This window comes from Malaya genurostris, chromosome 2 (genome assembly GCF_030247185.1).
Source record: "Malaya genurostris strain Urasoe2022 chromosome 2, Malgen_1.1, whole genome shotgun sequence".
NCBI lineage: Eukaryota > Metazoa > Arthropoda > Insecta > Diptera > Culicidae > Malaya > Malaya genurostris.
The window spans coordinates 306248864-306270468 of record NC_080571.1 but is presented as its reverse complement, the minus strand read 5'-3'; the positions used below and the strand labels follow the sequence as shown (position 1 = coordinate 306270468).

The 21605-nt window shown below is 38.8% G+C and overlaps 1 protein-coding gene across 6 annotated transcripts in view; it reads right to left on the bottom strand.

Moving 5' to 3' along the window:
- Window positions 1-21605, bottom strand: part of LOC131430992 (serine-rich adhesin for platelets) — a 371249-nt gene that overhangs the window by 17728 nt on the left and 331916 nt on the right. For 3 of the 6 annotated variants that reach the window (XR_009229618.1, XR_009229616.1, XR_009229615.1), the window contains 9 exons: window positions 13216-13365; window positions 11637-13111; window positions 10628-11404; window positions 10358-10501; window positions 9624-10300; window positions 9379-9568; window positions 8930-9328; window positions 8758-8866; window positions 8331-8437 (listed from right to left, as the gene is read on the bottom strand). Coding sequence is in view for 1 of the 6 variants with exons in the window: in XM_058596336.1 (XP_058452319.1) it covers window positions 8758-8866; window positions 8930-9328; window positions 9379-9568; window positions 9624-10300; window positions 10358-10501; window positions 10628-11404; window positions 11637-13111; window positions 13216-13365 (3921 nt within the window). In the remaining 5 variants the exon portion in view is untranslated. The remainder of the gene's footprint in view (window positions 1-8330; window positions 8438-8757; window positions 8867-8929; window positions 9329-9378; window positions 9569-9623; window positions 10301-10357; window positions 10502-10627; window positions 11405-11636; window positions 13112-13215; window positions 13366-21605) is intronic. The other 3 variants (XR_009229617.1, XR_009229620.1, XM_058596336.1) reach the window with 3 other exon arrangements.

Genomic DNA, 21605 nt, shown 5'->3' with positions numbered 1-21605 from the left:
CCAAAACCACTCTCAATTTGTTTGCGGAAAAGGGTATAAGTTTCGTAGAGAAAAATATCAATCCACCAAATTGCCCTCAGCTTCGACCCATCGAACGTTACTGGGCAATCGTGAAGAGGGTCTTCAATAAGACTGGTCAGGCAGCTGAGAACATGCAGGAATTAAAAAAAAATGGGCTCAAGCGTCCAAAAAATGTGATGCAACACTTGTCCGGAACTTGATGAAGAGCGTTCGATCAAACAAGTTCGAACATTCCTGAAGGAATAACTTAAATTTTATCCGGTTTTCATTATGCTCAAGTTTAACCTCGTACAATAAAGGATCAATTTTTAGTTTGAATAAAATATCGTTTTTTATCATAATTTGAAAGAAAAATTTGTGGATAGCTTAGTTCCGATACACTCCTTAAAGTTTCGTCCGTACCGAAATAATTTGTTCCTGATTTCGATATTGGCCTCTGTCAAAGGTTGATATACCTTCCGACTCGAGAAATCGATTTTCGATTATTCTAGGGAATGTGAGAGTGATTCTATTTCATTTGATGAATTAAAAAGGATCAAATAGTACATTTTTTGATTAGTTTGTGAAAATTTTTTATCGTTTGACTGGGGCAAATAGTAGTAAGACTTCTGAATTATATTTCGAGCGGAAACCTTATTCGTCGGAATATTTTTTTTCTAGGTCGATGTGACTGTCAATGACATTTGTGCCAAGTGTCACGTCAAAATATTCATTAGTGTTTAGTATACGTCTGTCTTTCTTTCTTTTTCTTCAACATCAACTGATCGGAGGTGTGGTGTACTCCGAATTCCTTCCAACCGGCCAAACTATCAACAAGGAATACTATTTGAGTGTGATGCGTCATTTGTGCGAAGCTGTTCGTAAAAAATGGCCGGAATTATGGGCCGACAACTCTTGGTTTCTGCACCACGGTAATGCATCGTCAATGCATACTGCATTGATTCTTCGTGATTTTTTCGCCAAAAATTCAACCAATATCGCTCCGCTACCACCGTACTCGTCTGATTTAGCTCCGTGTGAATTCTGGCTATTCAACAAACTCAAACTACCGCTCCGGGGAGTTTTGAGTCCTTTTTGAGTCAATTGAAGACATCAAACGTGAATCGCTACGCGCATAGAAGACTATTCCGGAAATTAGCAACTATTTCGAGGATTGGAAAAAACGTTGGCACAAGTGTATTGGGGCCGTGGAAAATTATTTTGAGTGGAACGAAATAGATTTGGAAATAAAATAAAGAAATAAAGAATTTTGAAATTATTAACAAAGTCTAACTATTTTTTACCCACAGTAGTATGTGGAATATTGTAGATACCCAAGATACGGCCCTTATCGAAAAACGAAAACCTTTTCATTTTGAAGTCATTTGCAGTGAGCACGATATATTAAAAAAAAAAAATAAATGGATTAATGAATTCCAAATTTTCGTAAATTCTATTGCTAGTTCGTGAAAAAGGGCTTAGCGAAGCAAAGATTTTACTTGATTGGCAATATTTTTCCGTAAAAATCAATATTCAATGTTTTAGGAAAAAACATTACCAATCATGCAAAAAAAGTTTTTCCCGCTATTATCCTTCGTTCACGAAGTAGCTATAGGGACCGTGCACGACAACAAGTAGCGCTATTAGTGGCGAATAGGCGAAATAATAATACCATAGTTGTATACTGTCACCATATGTTTACGCTGAATAAAATAGTCAAGAACTTGTTTTAATCCACCTAGTGGTGTAATGATGCCTATTAAAAATATTTCTCTTCGATTCTTAAAAAAACCAAAGAGATTGTTTGTGCATTCACTAGTATAACCTACCGAATGAAACTGTTCTCTGACATCCATGAGAAAACGAAGGGAGTTCCACTATTGTAGGTATTTCGGGCACTGGAACCCAAGAACCGGTATAATCGAAGTTGATTCGTATACCAACAAACTCTACTAGTTTTTATTCAAATTTTGAAGATTTTATACGATTTTGGCATCGTACTCTAAACGCCATTTTTATTGCATTCGAAAAACATGCTTAATTTTCGGAAGGAGCATAAGATCTTTCATTTGAACCTAAGATTAGGAATACCGGATTGCCATCTCTGAGAGAAGTAAGTGAGATCCTTTTTGCCTTTCTCTATAGAAAGGCATTAGAATTGCTGGAAAACCGACTTTCGAACGGAGACCCATAGTGTTATATATCATTCGACTCAGTTCGACGAGATCGGAAAATGTCTGTGTGTGTGTATGTGTGTGCACTTTTCGAAAATATTTGAACGCGCTCAATTTTCTCAGCGATGGCTGAACCGATTTTTACAAACTTGGGCTCGTTTGAAAGCTACTGTCGGGCCATTGATCAAGTTCGAAGATCAAATGGCTGTGACTTTTGGTTCCGGAGATATGATTGTATAAGTGACGTAACCGACAAAACACATTGATTTTTACCGCTCTTATATATAAGGGTGCCAACATTTGTGGATCACCTCTATTTTCGTTAAGCTCTAGTGCTCAAAAGTTTAAGCACCTCGAAAAAAGCCTTCATGCAAAATTTGAACTAAATCGGACATGCGTAAGGGGTGCGCCCGGTGGTAAAGGTTTGACAATTTTCGATCTTGAAAAAGCACCATAGGGGGGAGTACATGAAATTTCCAAAATCGAAAAATTTTTTTTATGCCGAAACTCTTAAAACTGCATGAAACATCGAAATTTAATGTCATCTCAAAAAAATAATTTTTTTGAAAAAATCAACTTTCTGGGATTTTTGATATTTTTTCTAAGTCCCAAAAAGTCGATTTTTTCAAAAAAAAATTTTTTTTCGAGATGACACTAAATCTCGACGTTTCATGCAATTCTAAGCCTTTTGGCACCAAACATTTTTTTTCGATTTCGAAAATTTCATGTACTCTCCCTTATGGTGATTTTTCAAGATATATGAAAATTCCACTAAGTGGACTGAGAAGGGTTTTTTAGATTAGCATCACTGTTCTCATACAAATAGGCAACGCAAATGTCAAGCACTAGTTTGGAAAAATGATGCTGACTGTGTGACATAAACACTGACACATGCTTTTGTGAACTACTCGAATCAATCTGAATCAATTGGTGTCAAAATTAGTATCTGAAATTATATAATAAAAGTATGAAATATATTTTCATGAGACTGTTATGAAAGAAGAGAAAGGCATTATCACACCACTAGGTGGATTCAAACAGGTTTTTGAGTATATGACTATTATCTGCCTTCGTTATTCGAAAACTCGGAACCATGATAGCCGGAATCGGTTTGTTTGGCTGCCTACTGATAATGGCTACCGATTGGAACACTTTCGAGACCAATTTAGAAAACTTTTTACTTTTTTCGTTTCGACTCTCTAAGTGACGGTACACAATTTTCAACATACTTTACCCTATCATTCCGGAACCGAAAGTCGGATACGAATGAAATTCAGGAATTCCGTGTAGAACCACGAGACCTTTCATTTGAATCTAAGTTGGTCAACATCGATTGAATCATTTTCGAAAAACACACACACACAGACATTGGTCAGCTCGACGAACTGAGTGGAATGGCATATGTCACTTGGTCAATTTTTACTAGTCGTTTACTAGCGTTTCAATAAAATGATTATTTGTTGTTAATTTTTGTGACTCGAACTGGCTACCCATGAGTTTGCTTGCATTTTCACGAATGCAATTTATTTCCTTCCTCTATTCTTAGAATATGGACTATCCTGTGAATTATTTGAACTTTTATTTAAAATTTGACAGTCGAGCAGTTATTCAATATTGAGTATTAAAATTTATCTAAAACTGCGACCAATTTCAAAGTTTGACGGATGGAAATTCCCGATCAACAGAGCATAACAGGATTCAATCAAAATTATATGTGATCTTAATATTTATATCTCATTATGTTATAAAAATGATTCCAAATCAGAAGCAAACATTCAGATTTTATTAAGATTATAGCAAGTCCAGATATTATATTAAGGGCCGTTATATTGCAAGTAAAACTATTACTAGAGAATTGAAAAAAATAGAGTTCAAACACTTTTGTCGATCAATCAATAAAGAGCAGTAACAAACATTTTATTCCAAATTCACATACCTGAAGATGCTTTTGAAATCAATAATTTGATATTTGATTTTGAAATGACAGCCTAAATTTTAAATTTGAGAACGTTCCTAAGTGATTCCTACTTAAATTGTGTAAAGTTTTTATTCAAATATTAATTTTAAATTGAAAATAAATATTTTTCAAGAAGAATCTGCGCTTTTTCTCTTACGAACAATGAAAGGTAAGGCAAAAGCTTTAAAACTCGACTGATGAATATCGGAAATAGTGATAAAGCATTCGACTCAGTTCATTGAATCCGCAATGTTTCCTAAGAGATGATTTTCACAAGCTTGGAGTAAAATGAATGCCTAAAATCTTCAATTTTTTCGGTGGCCGATTTTTGTTTCCGAAAACACAGAGTGATAAGTGTTAAAAGTTGCAATAAACGGAAAACAAAATCTAAACTGGGCTCAAAAACAAAATCTAAACTCAGCTCAATACTTTCTCGATTTATAGGTCTTTTAGTTGCAGATTGAAAATAGCGACTTTAGTTTAACGGACCCCGGATGTACTGAAAATAGAGAAAAAAATCTTAAAAAATCCTTATCGATTTATGCTTAGTTCTTGCCGTACTTTATACTATGCTGATCTGATGATTTTTAACGTAGTTCTAAATAAAAAACTTTGTTAATATTATATTGAAAAATGTTCACTAGTGGCGCTGATGATATCATCATGGCCTAACGCAAACTAAAGTAATATCGAATCACTTTAACAATTTTTGGATCAGAAAAAGTTCTGCGGATATCGCAAACTAATGTGACTAATAGGCAATTGGTTGATCATCAATCATAAAAACTAGCTATTCGAATCGATTTTATATACACTTCTGATTTTTCACTGACTTTCAAACGAATTTTCATTCTAATCTAAATTTACGAAAATCGATTCAGCCATCTCACAGTGGTTCAAAAGCGCAATTTCACGCTCTTAATTGATAACTCATAGGAACGTGGTTTTTGAGGTACAGTATCTTCAGCAAAGTTGCTCAGAATGATAGACGCCATCTTTCAGCCAATTTTATTTATGTGATTAATCCCCCTAAAAGTGAGATAAAAATATTATTTTAGTTCAGAGCCAACATCGGGGCTAAGTTACTTCGACAAAGTTGTTCAGAAAGATATTTCAAACAAATTTGCTGAAGATACTATTTCCGTAACTTGAGCGTAATTCATGATATAATGTATTTTCTGAAAAGGGTGTCCTAAAACCAGGTTTTGTGAGAAAACACATATATTTTCAATTTATATGAGTTTTTCATATTATACAAAGTTTTTCATCATTAAAAACTACACAACTTTTTCAAACATACTATGTTGCTATCATTTCAGTTTAATGAAATAGAACTATTTTTCATGTCTATTTTTACAAAATTTCAACTTGTTCATCATAAAAAGGCGCAAAAAGGTGCAGATGAGACTACTTACATATTAAACTACTTCAAAAGAGCTTTCATACCGTGGTGGTATTATTCGTTTGCGATCGTCTGCAGGCGAGATATGTTCTTTTCAAATATCCTTGTCCTTGGCATTTGCAATGATAAGGTTCACTTCATATAAGATCAAATTTCAGTAGTTTAATATGTAAGCAGTTTCATTTGCATCTTTCTGCGCCTTTTGATGATAGACAAGTTGAAATTTTGTAAAAAAAAACTTGAAAAATGGTTCTATTTCATTGAACTAAAATGATAGCAACATAGTATGTTTGAAAAAGTTGTGTAGTTTTTAATGATGAAAAACTTTGTATAATATGAAAAACTCATATAAATTGAAAATATATGTGTTTTCAAATTACGGGAATAGTATCTTCAGCAAATTTGTTTCAAATAACTTTCTGAACAACTTTGTCGAAAAAAATTAGCCCTCATGTTGGCTCTGAACTAAAATAATATTTTTATCTCACTTTTAGGGGGATTAATCACATAAATAAAATTGGCTAAAAGATGGCGTCTATCATTCTGAGCAACTTTGCTGAAGATACTGTACCTCAAAAACCACGTTCCTATGAGTTATCAATTAAGAGCGTGAAAATGCGCTTTTGAACCACTGTGCATCTTCGAGAAAATTAAGTGCACATTTTAATCAAATATACCCGCCAATCGACATACATACACGTACTTCAATTGAACTACTTGAATTGAACGAGCGAACTGATTCGAATTGAAAGTCGGCCCTCTAGGTACAAAGATACGATAAATGATTTGCACGATAAATGATTTGCACGATAAAGCCCTTCCCCCCCCCAAAAATGGGTAATAACAGCTGAAAAGTCGTACTAAATTTGTAACAAATTTAGATAAAATATTGATATTTACATATCAAGGTTTGTAACAATTTTGTTATGACCTAGGTTAAATTGAGTTATAATTTTTGTTATTTTAACTATTAACGAGGCCAAAATTATGACTAATTTAGATAGAAAAAACGAAACAACCCCAGATACAATTTTGTTATCCCTTGTTGATCGGGAAGTTATTTTGGTCTATTTAGCTCTGAAAATAAAGTAATAGCAAGTGGTGTAAAAATTGCAATTCAGCGAAAGTAAGAAGAACTTCGAGATAAACTTACTTCATTTAACAACGTATTTAAACTTCTTGTTAGGGTATTTTCCTTAAGTGAAAGTATAAAAAGAAATTACACAGAAGCAATTTTACTAAAGGTCTGAAATTAGAATTTTGTTGCAAGATTTTTTTCAGAGTTTCCAGTCCGGTCGATTTAAAAATTATTTAATGTGCTGGGAATATCGGGATAATAGAGTATGTTTGAGAGAATATGATCAATACTAGAGATGGGCAATTCGCTCCTGAGCTGCTCCAATGAATCAAATCATAAAAGTGAGGTGACAGCTCACGGCTCTTTTTAAAGTATCCGCAGCTCACCAGCTCACTCATTTGCTACCCAGTTCGCCGCATTGTGAAACGAGGAATAAGATACGAGCTGAACGGATCTTCGAGAAGAAATGTTTGCACCAAGTTTCGTTATTTCTTCCACGCCTGCATCTATCCTTCTTAAACGGATTAAATGAGACATTATCAGTAAGAACTCTTACCTCTCACGGCACAAGAAAAACGTGTCACAAAATTAACCATGAGTGCAATCTAAATGAGCTGATGAGTTGATACATCGAATCGATTCATTTTGGTGAGCTGATCTGTTCGGAACTGCTCATCAATATGAGCTGTTTTACACATCTCTAATCAATACTACACACAAATCCAACTGACATTACAGAAAATGACGTGGCCGTTTTTAGATACAGAACGAATAGTTCGACTCAAAATTTAATAGCCGGCTCGGGAAAAAATACGCAGTGAAAATACGCTAGAAAGTATTTTCAAACTCAGATTACAAGTTTTGCTACGATAGGATTATTTTTTCCACTCGCCACCTCGTGTGCTGTCGTCGCCGGGCCACTAAATCACGCCCTCGTGCATGGTCCCTATAGCAATTAGGAACAACACCTGGAAATTTGGAAATAATCAATACAAAGGTTCTTGAGATATCGTGCTCACCGCAAATTCGCGTTTGCGGTAGGGGACGTACAATCTGGAATCTTCCACATACAACGATTCTAATTCATTGAAATAAAATCATTTTCTTACTGTCTGGAATAATCAAAAGATTAGGGTTCTTTTTCTCAGGTCCCTTAAATATGCACGCACAAGACATTTGGAGTGAATGAGAGAGATCTGAAATTTTAAAATTGGGATTCCAGAATCAATAGTAATTCTGAATTTTCTACCAAAGATTTATTGATACGGAACAAAATTAATCAAGGAAAAAAACAATAAATTTGTTTGCGCAGTGATACATAATCTATTTTCTAGTCTGGTCTAATAGCTAGATTAGTGTCAAGCATTAGTACGATAAAGACCCATAGCTATTGTTATTCGATTAGTGAGTGCTTCACAACCATCTAATGCTGGGATATACAACTTTTATTTAGACTGATCTCAAGAACTTTAAGATCATAGGGAATTCAATTGCCTTTTGGCAGCAAACCGATAAAGTTTCTTAGTAGTCATGAAGAATCAACCATCGGTAGTAATTATGGAAACAAATCCGACCAAACACATACAGAGAAGCTCCCAAACCAGCATGTCGAAAGAGAGCAGAAACTGTTAATCCAATATAAATGATGCAAATGAAAGAAACGGAAACAACAACAATAACAACAACAACTAAAGTAAAGCAAAATAGATAATCATTCACCTACTGATTTTATCACAAATTATGCACAGTGCACACAGGTGTCCATCTGCCATAGCTAAACTATCATTTGGCTCTTGTTTGGTTGGTTTGATTTTAGCGGAAAAGCCCTGAAGGAAGCCACAAAACAGTTCGATTAACACAAAAGAACGCACCTACACAAATGTAGCTAACCCGCATAGGAAAGGTGAATTACTAGGTCACCAAAGAACCACACAAATACTCGTACGACGCTCTTATATTTTGCTACGAGCAAATGCACAGCTCTAGCTGGCGTCTTCGTTTAAGCGTTTTAGTAACATCGGCATTGGCACGAATGGCAGAGGAGGAACGTAAGCGTGAGGAATGCCGGCGCACAATGGCTTTCGAGGATTGTTGGCGCCGACGGTGGCGACGTGGCGGTGGTACGATAAACGATTGCAATACATACGTAGTGGTCAGGACGGACGTTCCGGACTTGCTGCTGCGATGAACACGATGTTGTGGATCTGCGGTGACCGGAAGGACGCTGGAGGACGGACGAGAACTGCTCGTGAGACCTGAAAGGATTGATAGTTAGCCGTTGTAAAGCCATCGTCTAGGACGATCTAGGAGTTAGTTACCTTTGCTCGTTCTGGTGGAGGATCGTTCGCTGCGATGCGACCGACTAGATAAAGTTCGTTCATCACTTCTTCGGCTATCTGCGGTTGAGGATTTGGACAGCCCGATTCGAGGACTTTCTTTGTCTTTGTCGCCTGAGCTGGGATGATGTCTAGTTCGGCGTGGTCTTCGAGGAGGCTCTACTGTGGTTGAGTTGGGTAAATCTTCCGACGAGCTTGCATTTGATTGGTGCAGACGTTCCTTGCTACACATTCGTATCAATCGACGGGATTCACTGGTCGAGCTGGTGACTTTACGACGGCTGTTACCGTTGCGAGTATCGAGCGGATGTGCGGTTCGAGAGCTGGAACTTGGCGTTGGAGATGGCCGCAACAGACTCTCGTTGGAAGATGCCGACGAAACTGAAAACGTGGATGTTAGTTCTAAGCTAGATGAAACTTATCTATGATACCTTTATCCGTTCGTTGATGTCGCTTCAGACTCTCGTCGAAGTTTTTTGAGACTTGTATTCCTCGCGATTTCATGATCTTGTTCGTTGTAGAGCATTCTCTGATCGTACCCAATGTGCATCCACTGTTGGAATTTCGAAACTCGTTGAGGAGACTTTCCGTACTTTCAGCATTGGACATGTTGTTAACAACCTGCAAATGTATAGTAGACTGTAGTTGGATGTTTTGATTTGGTAGGATACCATACATTCATAATCTCATCAGCTGCGCGTGTCAGCTCCTCGAGAATTTCTTCGTCACGCTTAAGATCTTTCTTGCGGTCATATTTTGTAGCTGAAGGTTCCCCAACAGGGTTGACTAGATTCTCGTAGTGTGGTTCGGCGGATGGCACCACTGTCGTATCCGCTCTCAGGGCAGTCGTTGTTGAGGAATCTCTGCTAGTTTTGTAATTCGTAACACCATCAATTCTTTGACTGTGCCGCAGCAAGTCGGGCTTGTCATTAGTTAGCTGCCATGAGGCCGAAGTCTGTGGTTTCGCGTGGCTAGAAGAACTGGCCGAGGATGTCGTGGATGATGGGGTCAAGGGATTCATGTTAATCGAGTTACGCTTAATGAAGGATGATGTGAGGGTTGTGGATCGGGTAAATGTGGTATTCACGGTCGATTTCGTCGACGAGGACGAAGCGGAAGCCGATGATTTTGATGATTCATGTTTTTTGTTCGGATCGACACCGAAGAATGACAGTTCATGTTCGCGAAGTTGTCGTGCACCCGACGACAGCCGAAGTGATGCCCGTTCTTCGTTTCGTGCTGTGCCGTTCGTTTCGCTACTGGTGGCAGTCGGAACGTGCCGCTTGAATGGTGATGATGGTTGTGTCGGTTGAGTGGTGATTTGTTGCGGTTTGATCGTTGGTTGGGTTTTCACTACGAAAACGTTACTGTTGGCTTCGTTCTTTGTAGGGATTTCTAACTTTGACATACCTGGGCTAGATGGTGGTGGCTCTTTCCGCAGAGGCGTAGGACTTTTCAGAGCAATGGACATTATGTTACTGCTTTTCTGCTGACCGTCACTCGTGATGGTTGTTTTTGTTGTTCCGATCGATGCTGGTTTCACTATATCAAATTCTACAGAAATTTATGAAAGTAATATGCATAAATGTAGCTTTCATTTGAAACCCGTGGGAAAGAAGTATCAAATATGTACACCGCGGATGAACTATCAATAGAATCGTGCATGCACTCTGAACTTACCTGACAGAGAGTTTACCGTTATTTTTACGTCCTGGTCGCGATACTTTTGGAAATTTCTTTTAGCTTTCAGTCGACTCCAGCTTCCGGACAGTTCACTGCCGGCTTTCTCTTCGCTACTTCCAGCCAGATTACCTAGGTACAGTTTGACCTCTTCGTCAGCTTTTGCGCTGTCATCGCTGTCGTATTGTTCGGCGGCGTCATACAGTCGCTTCAGTTGAGTTAGCTGATGACTCAAAACGCTTGAACCAAGTTTCTTCATCCGGGGTGCTGCTACTGGTCTAGCCGTAGTAGCATTTGACACCATACTGACGGATGGAAATTCATCTGTACTGGACCGGCGTATACTATTTTTGCTGATATACGCTTCGAAGTCCGACAGTCGCGATTCGTTTGTGGATCGTCTGCGGTAGGCAGCTACTGGAGCCCGATAGGACGGTCGTTCATCGTTGTCGATATCACCGTCCAAGGAAGCCGCATATTTGGCTACCCGTAGCTTGGGTGTCTCTTTGTAGATACTACTGGCAGAGTTCGATTTTGCAATCGTACTGGAGATCAACTGAAATGCCGAACGACGATCCTCTTCGGTATTACTGTCCAACGAATCTCGGCGGGCTGCTTCGAGTTTTCTCATAGCATTATCAAACTGAGTCGCCGAACGCATCGTACGCATGATCAGCGATGTCGATTTAAGCGGATTGCGTTCGGTCGGTACTGGATCAGAGTTTGACATACCGATCATTATCTTGGTGGTGGATTTTGGACACGATTCTGACGAATCTACAGTTTGCAATAGAGGAAAACGGTGCAAAAGAAAAATGGTAGATTTAGACCAGAATGGGTGACTGTAGCACAGGATTAGTACTGTATTGGTCCAATTAGGCGTGCGACGTGAAAGCGTTAAAACCAAAAAAAAAACAAATGTGTTACGTGCAGCGATAGTTCATCCTCTAGAGAGATGTCAAGCATTCTACAAATTTAAAAAAAAAAACGCTTTTGCTGAGAAACTTACCATCAGCCCTGCAGGATACCACAGTAGGTTGAGTCAAATTAATTTTTGTTGAGTAAGCACCACCTGTGGCAGTGTCATCTGTTTTATGCATCTTCTCATCCGATTCACCATTCCAATAATTCAGTTCGGTCGAAACGGGACGCAGCTTGACGCCCCATAAACTTTCACTACTGTCCAGATTTTCACCCAAAACGTACGGTTTTGGCTTAGTAGGTTTATTTTTGAGTATTCCCCGTAGGGATATTTCATCTGCTGAATGACTGTCACTGTCATCCGAAGCCGTCACGATAGCCTTGCTAGGATTATTTATATCAGAACGACCGACCGAAGTGGTCACAACCGAAGGAGGTGCCGAATAGACGGGATTTTCTTTCAGTTCTGATTCGTTAACCTCTTTTTCTAAGTCACCAAAATGAGTCACCGGAACGCCCGAGTTGATCGCCTGTAGGTATGTCGATCCAAGGGAACCCCCCGAAGATCGACGTCGTCGACGGAAAACATTAGTTGGTGGTGGTTTTTCGTCGGTTTCAACTATATTTACTCGTCCCGAATCGGCTGTGAAATGTACTTCTGTTTTACAAAACTCAACCTTCTTTTTGTTCCTGTTTAAGTCATCAATGAATGTGTGGGTAAAACCATTCACACTAACCGAAGTCTTTTTTTCGAACATATTCTTCAGACTATCACGCACGTAACTGGTCTCGTCGACAGCAATCGAGTGACGTTTCGTCTCTTCGTCCCGTTGATTCAACTTTACACTGTCCTGTGCCTCGTTGGTAATCTTTATGACCATGGCCGAGCTCGTCGGTTTCTCCTTTCCCAAGTCACCCAACGTAACAATGGTCCCTCTGGTATGAGCGATGTTCTCCGTTCCTCCGCTAGACCAGCTAGAGCTGAGATCTGACGAGCGACCGATTCCGCTGTCAGTTGAAGAGTCCATTTTTGCCATAAATCCTGACGACTGGTGCATTCGTTCGAATCCGTATGATTTACGTCTCGAGTGCCAATCTTCCGAATTACTGTCGGTAGATCCCTTCCGATTGGACTCCAAGCTGTTGCTTTTGTATGAACTGTCGGACGAACTGCTGGTTTGAAGCTGACCCATCCGCGTTTCCACCTCCGTAATCGTAACCGAGTCATCGTCGTCCTTACGTTCCTCACCGGGGCTCATATCGTCCCGATAGAGCGATTCGTTACTTAATCTCCTAAGTTTTCCGCGTATGGCTTTGAGTGATTCAGCGGTCAGAAAAGTACTCGTTGGAGGTTTGGTCGTCGTAGGCGCAGTTGGCGTTCGGGGAGCGTCAACCTTGGGAATTGGGGAATCCACAACATTCTTCAGAATGTTATCAAGAGCCACGAAATCGATGTGATTGTTTCTCATGGCGGTGTTCAATCGGCGACCGTTTTCCAATTCCTGTCGAATTTTGCTCACGCTCACAGAGTTCTCGGGCAAGTCGGCCGGACGGGCGTTGCTTCTGTGTAATGCGAAATACATAAAGAAATAAAAATTAACTCATTTGCGGCAGCCGAGCACCTTTTGAGGTGCTAAAAAAAACAAAATGCACGGGAGAGCACTTACTTCGGGGTGGTTTTCCTTGGGAATTGAAGCGAACGGCGAATCTTACTAACTCGCTTCCACTGCGTGGGTTCGACGTCGTCATCGAAGTTAGTTTCGTCGCGTTCTGTGGATAGATCTTCGATCGAAATACTCTTACCACGACTTAGGAAACTACAAAACGAACGAGAAAAAAAAATACATTAGCGATGGAAGTGGAATTGAGTGAGAAGGCATGTTCGATCCGCTATTCAGGTTTAGTGAATTGCAAATCAGGTTCAGTGGCCCAAATTTGAATGTTCCATTATCGCGTACGGTCAAGCAGGAAAATGTTCATCGATCAGCTCGAAAACAAACTACTGCTAGGATAGCAAGTAAGAAGATTTGACACATCACGGCGGGGTTGCAAGACAATTCGATTGTTTTGATCCACGTTTTTGCATATCCAACGGTACAGTAATTATGCTAAAGTGCCTACAGGGTTTGCATTGGTTTTTTTTTCGTTCTTTTCACTCACTTTTATTACCGGGGACAGCCGGCTCGCGAAACAGTTGATCTTAGCAAGCCGTGGCTGTGCAGAAAACTAACTGACTGCTGGTTCGAAGACAGTTGCGATCGCGGGGCTGCCGATCGAAGTGAACTGAGTAGGCGCACGCGCGCACTAGCAAGACGTGGGTCATAAAACATTCACTTCGTTCGTTCGCTCGTGCGCCCGATGATTGGGTCTGTGCTGGGACACGTGGCCAGCGGTGCCAGGTGTGACGGTTTTATGAGCTTTTCTGTGCTAGCTGAGGCCGGAACGGCCCAGAGGGACGACCCAGGGGAATATGGGCCACGAAATGATCCAGTCAAATGGGTTCTGAGCCATTGAGCCGTCGATAGTCGATGGAATATTTCAATAAACTGGTGAAAGTCGATGAGGAAAAACTTTAGTTGAAATTGATGAAGTACCGGTAGATATCTTTCTTTAGGACAGGTACCATTATCGAAGTATAAAACAGTTAAAAGTAAATGACTAGGATTACTTTTTATGCAATAGATCAGTCGATTTTTTTCTTTTACTGAATACAAAAAAAAGCGAAGAAGAATGAGTAGCATGCAATTTCACTGGAGACGTAAATCCATGTAAGATGCAAATCATGCAATTCATCGAAGGATTTATGGATTTTACAACAATTTCAATCTGCAGTAAACATACCCAGTCTTTGAAGTATGCGAAGTACCCGAAGAACTTTTGGTAGTTTGAAAGTGCAGAACAACTTTCTCGGTTTTAGAGCCTAATGTACGATTCAGACGGTCCATCTTCTTCCATCATCCTCACCGGAACGTCAGCCTCCGTCAAAATTAGTTTAATACTTTCTTTGCCCGAAACGTTCACACGCTCCGTCCGTAAAGACGTTCCGTGACGGTGATGTTACGTGTAAATGACTCCATAAGAATGCATTCAATGAATTTTGACGGTGACGGAGGTTGACGGTGACGGGCCGTCTGAATCGTACTTAAGGCAACTTGAAATTATAGAACAAGTTTCGCGTGAACTTTTTTTGATACTTTAAGGGGTTACACCACTGTAGAATTTTTTTTTTCATTGTAAAAGGTCATGTATGATCTTAGAAATAATATTCCAAAAGATGAAAAGCGGGAAAAATGTTTAAACGTCTTAATTTCGATCTTAGAAATTCGATCGTACAGCACCGGAAACTTTAAACGTGTTTATCTCAGATCCACGTTTTTTGAGCTGGCCGTAAACATAAGTCAAGTAAATCTTGACCAATCGATTCAAAAATTTTACAGAATATTCTCGATAGTTATCTCCACAGAGGTAAGTAGGGGGTTTTGAAAATTGTGAATATTTTTTTATGAACAATGTTGTGATGAAAAAATGCGGTTTTATTTTCAAAGGGTTACAGAAAATCAATTAATTTAAAACCCCTTACGTACCTCTAGGCACACTGTAATATGATATTAGAGAATGTTTTGTTTTTTGTTCTAGATCGAAAATTGCGAGAGCTGAATTTTCGACCGTCAAAATGTAGCACTTTCGCGGAAATGCCGCCAAGCCGCCATTTTGTGTTTTAATGTTTAAAACTGATCATTTTTTTGCACTTAAATATACATATTAAAATGTGCTTTATACAAAATTCGGATTATTCCATTTTTTTGGTCCCAAAATAATTCCCCAAAAAATTCCTTCTCTTTTTTTTTTTTCTACAATGGTGTAACCTCTTAAGGGCTGAGGACAGTACCGTAAAGTGGTAGGTTTTTTGCTATTTTCCCGTTTCAAATTAAATTTTCTTGGAAACGGTGCAGAATATAGAAAAACCCACCTGACAATGTTTTCGAAATTTAGTTGAGAATATTCTGTGAAATTTTCAGAATGATTCATTGAGTTTAGCGGACGTGTCGTATTTTTTCTGACAGAAGAACTGCTGAAAATTGGAACACTCGGAAATGCATACCTCTACTTGTTCATCGAATATCTCGGCTTTGAAGGCTTGTATCATAAATCAACCGTGACAAAGTCTAGATAATTTAGTTTAGATGCGATTAGTACATAAAAATTATAATTTAGTTTAGATGCGATTAGTACATTGTATTTTTCTGTGAAACAAAGTCAGTTTCAATGCATCCACCATTTTTTTCGCTTTGGTTTCCTAATAGCATTCTGAAAAAAGAGAGAGAAATAAAATTAGCTCGACAAGGCTGCCAAACACACAGACATTGAAAGTTGAATATTTTTTCATTGTTCATTGGAATCCATGTAATGTCCAACCCATACGATAGATTAATGTGATAAAACTTCTCATCAAAATAATAAAATGTATGCTGGCAACCCGGTACAGTTTGCTCATATACGAGAGAGTACAAGAGAAATACGATGCGCAAAGGGAATTGAGCGAGCCACGTGGTCGATTTAAAACTCAACACGTGGCCCTCTGTCCTCAGACCTTAAAGCAGATACACTGTTCAGTTAGTTAGTCTTCCAGTTGCAGCAAAGAGAAACAGATTAAACATTATTTATTTTAGGCACATCGAATTTAAAAATAATAAAATTGTTAGTAATGGTGACTGAGAATATGAATAGACTGAGGTCTTTTTTTACACGGTATTTTAATGCGTTTATTTTACACGGATTTCCGAAGTTACGCGGTTTTTTACACGAATTTTCAGTTATCCTGTTTTCTAGTTTTGTATTAGAAATGCATGAATCGTCGAGATTTTGTGTTATCTCGAAATTTTTTTAGGTCACACTCTGACACTTTTTTTCTAAGACATTCGACATCGAAAAATTTTTCCCGAAGTGACGCGGTCTCAAATTCTCTAAATCCTAGTCGTTTTTTCAAATATTTTTTTTTTTAGATTTCATCATATCTCAACGTTTCAAGTATTTCTAAGACATTTGGCATAACTAAATCTTGGATTTCGGAATTCTAAAATTTTTATTTCCCAAAGTCGATTTTTTTTCAAAACAAAATTTTTTTTTAGATTACACCAGATCTGGACGTTTCATGCATTTCTAAGATATTTGGCATCAAAAAATATTTTTTTCAGTTTGACCGTTTTTTGTGTTTTCTTGTGCTTTATCCAATTTTTTTACGTGGATTTCTGAAGTTACGCGTTTTTTTGCGAGGTTTTTTTACGCGGTGCGTATCTCTCGTCTAAAAAAACGAGTCATTGATGTGGAACAAGGCAACCAAAATTACTAATGATCCCCAATCAATCAGGAATCAAAACAAATTGGCTCGAATGGCACGTTCCCCTTTATATTTGGAAATTTGTGCCTTGCCATCAATTTGTTTTTAGTATCATTTTCCCGATATATAAGAGGGAAGCATTGAAGGGAAATGGTAAGGTTTGGACTAGGATGGGGAAAATTGACGACACAAAAACATAAAAAGCAGAAGTAAATTCTGCACCCCTAAGGGATGCTGAACAATCTGCTGGGGATCACATTTAGTGGGAGCAGAAGTAAATTCTGAACCTCTACGAGGTTCCGAACAGTCTGCTGTAAAACCTATTTAGGTTTGTTACTATGTGCGTTCTTTCTGATGAACGATGAACAGTTAAAAAAACCTCCAACCCCCGAGAGGATTTAGAGATTTTATAAAAGCGACACCATTCTGCACTCCCGGAAGAATGCAGAACGATTCGCAGTATGTACGAGCAGAAGTAAATTCGGTACCCCAAAAAGGATGCCAAACAATTTGCTAAACCCTATGAGAAACGAGAGAAGAGAATATCCTTTTGTTGGCATGCAGCCTAAGAAAGAATCTTGTGCTTTATCCAACTAGTTGAAAGTGGTAAAGCTGGTTCCGGACCAACGAAATCATTCGTTGCACCAGCTCTAGCCAACTCATCATTGCCGATTGTATTCCATACAGAATCGCGTAGATTTTTGCTTCGAACACAGTACAGTATTTACCATGTGACACGACAGTAGACACCAGCACCAGCACGACCATTCAACAGAGAACCGTCCGTATAACAAACTATGTGTTCATCAAGTTGTCGTTCCAAACAACCAGACAACCATTCCTCACGAAGAGGATAGCTCACATTGAATGTTTTGAAAGGAAAACTGCAAGTGAGAGTTAGGTCACTCGGTGCGAGTAAATACTCATTCCACGTAACCATTTGAGATCACAAGCGAGTGTGGCTGGTAGCATAATCTAAAGGGTACTGTTCCAAAGCCCTGTTACCTTAAGACGGTATGCACAAGATAATGCTTCTTGTTTTAGGAACACATGTAGTGGTTTATGCCTAGTAGCGTCTCTAGAGCAGCAGTAGGAGTTGTCGTGAATGCTCCTGTCATCGCTATTAGGACCATCCTTTGGAGATGATTTAGCTTTGACTGAACTGTCGCGACTTCTCCTTTCTGCCACAATACAAGACAACCATATGCTAAAATTGGTCTAACAATAGTTGTGTAGATCCAATGAATGTATCTGGGTTTGAGTCCCCATGACTTTCCAAAAGCTAGTCTGCATTGGCCGAAAGCCTCGCAAGCTTTTTTAATCCTGAAGTCAATGTGAGCAGACCAATTCAGTTTTGAATCAAGAATAACCCCGACATATTTAACTTGATCAACCACAGTGACCTCTGAACCGAAGAACTGTAACGGACGAGCTCCTGTGATTATCCTACGATAAGTGAAAAGCACCATTGATGTTTTGCCCGGATTTACAGATAATCTAACCTGATAACACCATTGTTGAACAGATCGCAGGGCTTGCTGCATTAAATCGAAGAGAGTGATAATGCTCATACCGGTCATCAATATATGATAATCGTCGGCAAAACCATAAGTCGAAAATCCAAGGTTATTAAGTTTCCTTAACAAACCATCAGCGACTAAGTTCCAAGATATTCCGTTCGCGACTGCATTGTTTAACCTCCTGCAGCCATTCAGTCCTCGGCACGGAAATACACCTTGACTTAAGAGTTCCTATTTTTTTGGCCTTTTACGACATGGAACAGGAAACCAGTGGATCAATTCTTGGTAGAAAATAATTCCGCCGGAAGCCACACGGCTTACCTGTTTGGTGGACTTATACCACCGGTACAGGTGGACCGTAGCATTATTCTTAGCCAGTTGGGAAACCGCTACCGACACTACACGGCTATCTAGGCCGCTCAGAAAGGGAAGTTGACATTGATGGACAACTTTCATGGATGGCCGATAGGACACTGCTCGCTACTAATCAAAATTTCAATCATAAGCAGGGATGCCAGGTTCACAGATTTTCAATTTTCTGCACAGATTTTAAAAATGACACAGATTTTCACAGATTTCTGAAAATGATTACAGATTTTCAAAGATTCTGGAAAAAATCACAAATTTTTGAAATCTAGCACAGTTTAGCACCAAAAAGTACAGAGCGGTTGAGGAAAAAGGTACAGAGTGTGTTGGTAGTGATACCTTTTTTTTTTTTGCTCACCAAATTTATTTTGATCTGCTATTATGGTACGGGAAACGGGCACAGATTTTCACAGACAGGTTTTTGGCTTGATCACAGATTTTTGAAAAAAATGACCTTGCCTACCTGATCATAAGGAGTGTATCGAAAAGTAGTTAGCAACATTGATTATTGAATAAAAAGGCGGGTGGGTAATGTCAGAGACATAACTGGATGTCGTGAATACGAAAACAACTGACATGTTCCTTAACACTTCCGAATATCAATTAGTTGATCAATTGTATGAATTATGCAAGCATTCCCCTTTTTCACATTTTTCGCAAAAACAAAGAAGGCTTCACTTGATCTCGATTACTGTGAATTTCACACAGCGAAAAGTGCACAAATCTAACCAAACTGTTCTAGATTTGCACTAAACTGAGGACATTTACCTTCGATTTGCGAACAACAAATCCGAATAGTTCTTTAGAAAACTTTTAGAGCCATTAGAACGGCTGATTTTGTGTAATGCTCTCCACCGTTGTTTTTTCACCAATGCTAATGACTGGTAGCTGTGACGTAATCGCTCTTGTCGAAAGCGAAACTAGCGGTGCAAACGACACAAAACACATCTGCTCGCAGTGGCGATAGAATCCAAACTGATTCAATTTTTGTTAAGAGGTTTCTTTGTATGTGATTACGTTTGTAGCTTTTTCACTAATGGGCGGTCCTAACGGCTATAAAAATAGCCGCATACAGAATTTTAATGTCGATTTTTTCATTTCGGATTTGCATAATTTATTGAAAGAAACTATCAATACGCTGTAGGGATTCGTTTCCAGCATTCAGAAGGATCAAATTGCGTAAGCTCTACGACATTAAACCACAAACGAATTTCCAGACATGACAGTCACGATCTTTTTTGGCGCACATCTACGGTCCTCCGTGAAACTGGCACCAATGGTGATAAATTGGTTGCACTGCTGAGTTTCCATCATACATCCATAATGCAAATGCCAAACCGTGAGAACCCTTTCGATTCGGTAGCTCATTTGTATATATTGAGATTTTATGGCACACTTTGGTTGAAATGATAACAATGCAATTAACTTCGCGCTCCGCCAAGCGGTGAGTGCAGTCATTTCAGAAGGTACCGGGAACGAACCACATTTTATAAAATATTTATAAGCACGTACATGTCTTTATTATTTATCTTTGATTAAACTCTGGAACATTTTTTGCAAAAACAAAGAAGGCTTCACTTGATCTCGATTACTGTGAATTTCACACAGCGAAAAGTGCACAAATCTAACCAAACTGTTCTTGATTTGCACTAAACTGAGGATAATTACCTTCGATATGCGAACAACAAATCCGAATAGTTCTTTAGAAAACTTTTAAAGCCATTAGAACGGCTGATTTTGTGTAATGCTCTCCACCGTTGTTTTTTCACCAATGCTAATGACTGGCAGCTGTGACGTAATCGCTCTTGTCGATAGCGAAACTAGCTGTACAGACGACACAAAACACATCTGCTCGCAGTGGCGATAGAATCAGCGATGCCAGAAAGCAGTAGTGTCATTTCCGTAGATTGGCATTTTTCTCGGAAGCTCTCGCGGTGAAAAGCTTTTTTTTGCTCGTCAGACAAGACTACTTTCCGTAGTTTTCCGTTGATAAATTTAAATTTCCGTAGATTTCCGTAGAAAAAATCCAATTTCCGTAGATTTTGTCTACGGATCCGTAGATCCGTAGAAAATGTTCGAATCCGTAGATCTACGGAGATTTCCGTAGATCTGACATTGCTGGATAGAATCCAAACTGATTCAATTTTTTTAAGAGGTTTCTTTTTACGTGGTTTCGTTTGTAGCTTTTTCACTAATGGGCGGTCCTAACGGCTATAAACATAGCCGCATACAGAATTTAAATGTCGATTATTTCATTTCGGATTTGCATTTCATTGAAAGAAACTATCAGGATGCTGTACGAGATTCGTTCCTGCCTTTCAGAAGGACCAAATTGTGGAACTCACTACGATATTAAGCACTGTTCGGAATATTTTTCTCGAACGATTTGTTGTACAGCAGCAGATATTTTGTTCTCTTCCTCAGAACGCGTTCTGATTGGCTGGTGAGGACATGGGTCAAATGAGACAGGTTTTTCAATAGTGTACTATTAAAATACTTCAATCCTTTTGCTATACACGTTTAAGTTAAAAAATTTCAATTCTATTGGTAGTTAGATTATATAAATCCTTTCACAGATCACTGAGCTATGAGCTTTAAAAATACGAGAAAGACAAACGCGCCTTATGAATTATCCTCTTTGATACTCGTTTATACAAAACATTTCAGAAAAGTTTATTTTGAATTATTTGAGATTATGTCACAAAACTGAAAATTTTATCATAAAATTGTGATCATATTTCCGACGACATGTAGAAAAAATTATGTCGATTCGTTAGATACAACAATAGATATTCACGATCAAGAACTTATCACTCTCTCAGAGGGTAAATTT